The sequence below is a fragment of the Trachymyrmex cornetzi genome, unplaced genomic scaffold (assembly GCF_001594075.2).
Source record: "Trachymyrmex cornetzi isolate Tcor2-1 unplaced genomic scaffold, Tcor1.1 scaffold695, whole genome shotgun sequence".
Taxonomy (NCBI): Eukaryota; Metazoa; Arthropoda; class Insecta; order Hymenoptera; family Formicidae; genus Trachymyrmex; species Trachymyrmex cornetzi.
Window position 1 is genome coordinate 88,732 of NW_017300020.1, and position 6,150 is coordinate 94,881.

Sequence of the window (6,150 nt, forward strand, 5' to 3'; positions counted from 1 at the left end):
TCTATATATGTATACATATGTAAAATATGTAAAATATATTAAAATTTTCAACATTTTTGAAAAAATTTTACATAGGCGACTAATGATCTCCTATTTACTCATGACCGGTACGTTACTGAAGCTACATTGGACGCGCATGCGTCAGAAATCCGGCCCGTCTAACAACACTGTGTCATTCATGCTCATGCCACGATGTGTTTACATTTTAATTTAGGAAATGCTTCTACTTCGTAAGGCGAGCCACATTGAATCTGGCACTATGAAACGCGCGGTAATGTTAAAGCTATTTCCTCTTTTCTGTTTCTAATGCGACATTCGCTGATACATCTTTTTTCTCGACAATTATACTTCACTCTAGGTTAATTTGTCTGTACTAAACAATATTTATATACGCGATTGTACCAATATTGTTTACGTGAGAAAATAAATACCATTTCGATAAAGCAGTACGTGATGGTACATGTTGTAAGATTTATGAATCACAGTTCGTGCACTCCGTTTTAATTCATACTTTCTTGTTTTCAGATATCTGAGGAAAACAGTGGGGCTAAACGGGCTTTTTTTAAACAAGAGTCAATCAACTTTGGATACGATGTTTCTTCATACGCTAGTTATTCATCATCGTCATCATCGTCGTCCACATCCTCTACTATCACTCAACCTTTGCCTGGGCAACCACCCTTGCCTCCTATGCCTCCACCATCCAGCGGAGTCCCACCTCCGTCACACGTATTTGGACCAGTGCCTTCCCAAATGACTCCTATTCAATGGACACATGCACATACTCCTTGGCAATGGATAACACCACAAACATCTCCTTTGCCAACTCCTCCAACTCCTCCACATGATATTGCTAGTACAATTCCAAGGGAGATTCCACTAAGGGGTAACTATGTACGTCGCGAAAGGTTTACTCACAATAGGAACAGTATGTATATTCAGAGAAATAATTTTCACTGTAAAAATAGACGGGTAGTACAGTTTGGACAACCACAAGGTCAATTTGATCAAGCTACATATTTTGGTGCAACTTTAACGGGTAATCTCGGATTGCAATGGCAAAGAAATATTTATAATGCAGCAGCGAGTGATAGTATAAGAAGTCACATGACTGTTCCTTTATCTTCCCATTCCATATCTCCTAGCCCATCAGGAATCGTGAGCAACAGACATAATGAAGAAACTGAGGATCAGGATGTGAAAATTGTACTGGAGAACATATTTTAAACAGTGAAGAAAAAATATTTTTAAATAACATGTTTGTTACAAAGTTACCTAATGCAACCAAATTTTTCAGGAAAAGATAGTAAAGAAAAATAAACAAAGGAAGCCAATGTCTCAAAGTTATGTAAATAAACCGTGGAATAGAGAAGATGCAGAAAGAGCTCTAAGAATTGAAAGCGAATACAACATGAAGAATAAAGTTAATGCACAGAGCTTAATAATTAAGTTTCCTGACACGGATCTAAATAAGGACATCGTCAGTAAATTTCATTCTGATATACTGAATATACATTTTCAAAATCCATGTGGGCCGAGATATTGTTTCATTCAAATGGCGGAAGATGTGAATATTGACGAAGCTATAAAAGAACTGGAGAAAATTAAGTTTGGTCTAGGATACTTGAAAGTTGAGAAAAAGATATTAAGAGATGAAGATAATCCCGAAGAGATAGATCCCTATACTTTATTTATAGGAAATTTACCTGAATCTATTAAAACAAGTGAAATAAAAAGTAAATTTCCAAAAGCGCAAGATGAAGAAACACGAAAGATGAAGAATACGCGGTGAGTTAATAGATATTGTGTATTAATTATTTACTGTTACAAATAGTAGGATCATTAGGTTTTATGATTTTGTACTGTAATGTTATCCCGACGTTTTATTACAGAAACATTTTAATGAGATATAATAGTGTAGACGATGCAATATCAGATTACAAACAAGCATATGGTTTAATATGGGACAAGAGGAATATTAATATTAGATTTAGACGGAAAAGAGGTAACACTTGTCTTCCCGAAGAATCTAAGCCTGACATTAAGAAAGTTAAAGAAGAGCCAAATAATGCTACACAAGTGGAAAAGGAACGGAACATGAATTACATTGAATTTGATATCAATGTTAACGATTTGAAAGAAGAACAAAGTAACATCGATGAAACAAAGAAAGATAAAATTAATCGCCCCAATAAGCCATCGGCCAATCAAAATATGGGCGTCGAAAACGGATTACAAGATAATTCCAATAAAGCACAAAGAAAACTAGCCTCACAAGTTCAAGAAAATATAAGCTCTCATTTATCTGAGTCAACTCCGTCGGACATCGACACATCCGCTACGATGGCACAAGAAGGACAACGACAATCTTGGGTAATAGACCAATATCATTATGATGTATATTGTTGTGTTGCAATTGTACGTATGATACAAATTCCTAAGAAAGTTTTGAAAACTTTATATAATTAATAAACAAAGGGTATAGGAGCAGGAGATTTTGCGCCCCGCACATAATCCATCACCGCAGGGAGCAAAATGAACACCCAGATGAAAGAATATTTTGTATTAAGTTTTATCCCAAAAGAGCCACCATTTTGGGATATCGAAAAAATGTCATTTTTCATTGATTTTTTTTTCGTTAAATCTAAACGGAGTTTTACAAAAAAATCAAGGATTCAAAAAGTATCGGACAGATTGGAATAAGAATTTTTTACCATTCAGGGCTCAAAATTTTGTTTTTAAAAAATTGAGAATTTTTTAAATCGCATTTTTATATGATCTAAATGTCTGACCACTTCTAAAATAATTCAGCATCTAAATGTTATTATAAATTGTATCATATTTTTTCAGATTTTTAAATTTGGTAAAACATGTCGAAAAAAAATTCAAACCGTTTTTTCATTTTCCGATTTAAAATATACTAGTTAACGTATTTTAAGTTGTTCTTGAATATAATTGTACTTACCTTTGATCCCACTTTTGCAGACAATAGTTTAAAATTTTAATATTATAGAGTTTGCGTAGATTAAACAAGGGAAATCCCATTCTTCTCCTTCAGAAAAATTAATTTAAATAATTTCAGTATTTATTCCATTTTTTAAAAACTAATTTCTAACTTTGTTGAGCACATAAACATGATAAACTTACCTTATCCTAATATGACATCAAGAGGCTTCAGGTTTTTTATTTACAAGGCTATTTTCGTTTTATATTTATAAAATTACTAAAGCTTTGGTAGTTTAAAGGCTATTTAGAGATCCAGATTCGACTACTGGCCAAAATATTTTTCGCAATAAATAAATTTATTTGTAACAGATTTCTAGTATTATATTAAGATTTCTTTAATAGATGCCTATTGAGCATCAAAATTTAATTGTAATATAATTTCAGTAGTTTAGCTGCGTTTTTAAATTCGATAAAATTTCGGCGCGCAGTTTAAATGACTACAAATTTAGTAGGGTAACTCCGGTATATACGCCGCACCTATTAAGAACTTAATTTATTAAGTATTATTTACTATGTTTATAGTAAACAAACTATATCAGTAAAAACTGTACTGTCTACACTACTATGAAAAAAATATTAGAAATCCGAAATATTTATTTTTCGAACAACAAAAAACAAACTAAATCTGGGCTAATGAGAATCAGCGCGAACGGAGATGCGCAATAATATTTCAACAAATAATTTTGTTAATCCGTACGATGAGTTAAAACCTTTATTTGAAATCTTGAACGTTTTGATTCTCTTTGGAGTTTTCATCATTTACTTTAAGACCAAAAAAAATACTTCTAACATAAAATTCATAGTGATATCTTTCGAGTACACTCACGTAATTTTTTGATAGAAGAACATTTGTTGATATCTTTAACTTATATTTTTTTTTCAAATTAAAAAAATTGGTATTTTATAGTTGAAAAAAATAAAATATTGCAATTTTAGCATTAAATAACGTAATGTTAACTGTGATATTCTTTGAGTACTATTATGAAAATTTGTTGGTGAAACACTTATGTTGACACACCGACGAGATACTATTAAAGACGGTCGGCGCTTATGGAAGTTCACGTAACTGTTAAAATTTAAATGATTTAGAGTAAGAAACTGTTTATACTAATTTCATGATTTATTAGTTTCGTAAATATGTATATATGTTTAAACTTAATAATACTCGATTTTTATTTATAACTGTGATTTTAATATTATCATCCGAGTTTGATTATTAATAGAGACGATAAAAAAAATTGCAGAGAAAAAATTGTAACTTTTTGGTAATATATAAAATATAGCATTAAAAGTATACGTACTTATTTATACAACTTTTATATAATAAAAAATCATGAATTTAATAATAAATAATCGAAATATTTATGTTAATAATCGTAAATTTTTATTACTTGTCGGTAATATCATCGTTCTTTAATTGACTTGGGGCCTTATTGATAGTCATAAAAATTTGCCCAGAGCCGATGTCTATAATAGTATCCCGTCGATGGTTGACATTTTAAACATATAATTTTTCCAAATTTTAGAAATTGATATTTTATATCAATTAAAGGAATTAGTTACAGGAATAAAAATTAATGTAATTATTAGATGTACAACTTTGCTTCCGCCATTTTTTTTCCGAAATTCGAGGCTTTATTATAAAAAACTGGTTATACATTTATGATACAAAGTATTGTCCATCGCTGACCACTACGTTCTCCCATCTTTCGGGCAGCGTACGAATCCCGCGCCGAAAAAACTGGTCATCTTTTGAGGCGGTCCACAAATCGATCCAATTTTTACTTCTTCATAAGACCAGAAGTGCTGGTCAGCCAGGCCGTGTGCCATTGATCGAAACAAGTGATAGAGGGAGCAACGTCTGGAGAATACGGCGGGTGGGATAGGGCTTCCCATTTCAACGTTTCCAAATATGTCTTGACCATTTTCGCAACATTGGGCCGAGCATTATCATGCTGAAAATTCACTTTATTGTGTCTCTCGTTTTATTGCGGCCGTTCGTCTTTCAATGCTCGGCTCAAACGCATCAATTGCGTTCGATACCGATCGCTTGTGATTGTTTCAGTCGATTTTAACAGCTTATAATACATTACGCCGAGCTGGTCCCACCAAATACACAGCATGACCTTGGAGCCGTGAATATTCGGTTTGGCCGTCGACGTGGAAGCATGGCCGGGAACTCCCCATGATTTTCTGCGCTTGGGGTTATCGTAATGAACCCATTTTTCCTCCTCAGTCACAATGCGATGCAGAAATCCCTTCCGTCTTTGCCTTTTAAGCAGCTGTTAACAAGCAAACAAACGCCGTTCAACATTCCTCGGCTTCAACTCGTACGGCAACCAATTTCCTTGCTTCTGAATCATTCCCATAGCTTTTGAAATGGCTTGTTGAGTCGCTCCCATTGATCGTGCCAATTCTTCTTGATTTTGACACGAGTCTTGATCAAGTAATACCTCCAATTCTGCATCTTCAAAAACCTTCTCTCTTCCACCGCTATGCCGGTCTTCGACGTCAGAATCACCGTTCTTGTAGCGTTGAAACCACTCACGACACGTTCTTTCACTAATAGCAGCCTCACCATAAATATTTGAGAGCATTCGATGGGCCTCAGCCGCAGATTTCTTCATATTGAAGCAGAAAATTAAAACCTCCCGCAATGACGAGAATTTGGCTCGTAAACTGACATTTTCAATCGAGAATAACTTTATGATGCAGACACAAATCGACTAATGCTTCTATGGGGTTATGTTGACAGATGCCCAAGTTTATTGTATGACGTCTATGATCTATTAATTTCGACCACCACTTATCGCTAAAGCCATCTATAGGAAAACGGCGGAAGCAAAGTTGTACACCTAATAGTATTTATAGGTGATTTACTTGGTTAATCCATGTTATAAACGGGTGGGATAGGGCTTCCCATTTCAACGTTTCCAAATATGTCTTGACCATTTTCGCAACATTGGGCCGAGCATTATCATGCTGAAAATTCACTTTATTGTGTCTCTCGTTTTATTGCGGCCGTTCGTCTTTCAATGCTCGGCTCAAACGCATCAATTGCGTTCGATACCGATCGCTTGTGATTGTTTCAGTCGATTTTAACAGCTTATAATACATTACGCCGAGCTGGTCCCACCAAATACA

General features: G+C 34.1%; 1 protein-coding gene across 2 annotated transcripts in view; it reads left to right on the plus strand.

Annotated features, from left to right (window-relative positions):
• The first annotated feature begins 191 nt into the window (after positions 1-191).
• Positions 192-6,150, plus strand: part of LOC108767597 (myb-like protein X) — a 57,554-nt gene continuing 51,595 nt past the window's right edge. The window contains exons 1-5 of one of the 2 annotated variants that reach the window (XM_018517563.1): positions 192-271; positions 526-1,206; positions 1,298-1,788; positions 1,893-2,373; positions 2,492-2,587. In XM_018517563.1, the coding sequence (XP_018373065.1) occupies positions 218-271; positions 526-1,206; positions 1,298-1,788; positions 1,893-2,373; positions 2,492-2,539 (1,755 nt within the window). In that variant the 5' untranslated portion in view covers positions 192-217 and the 3' untranslated portion in view covers positions 2,540-2,587. Of the gene's footprint in view, positions 272-525; positions 1,207-1,297; positions 1,789-1,892; positions 2,374-2,491; positions 2,588-6,150 lie in introns of those variants that run through there. The other variant, XM_018517561.1, reaches the window with a different exon arrangement.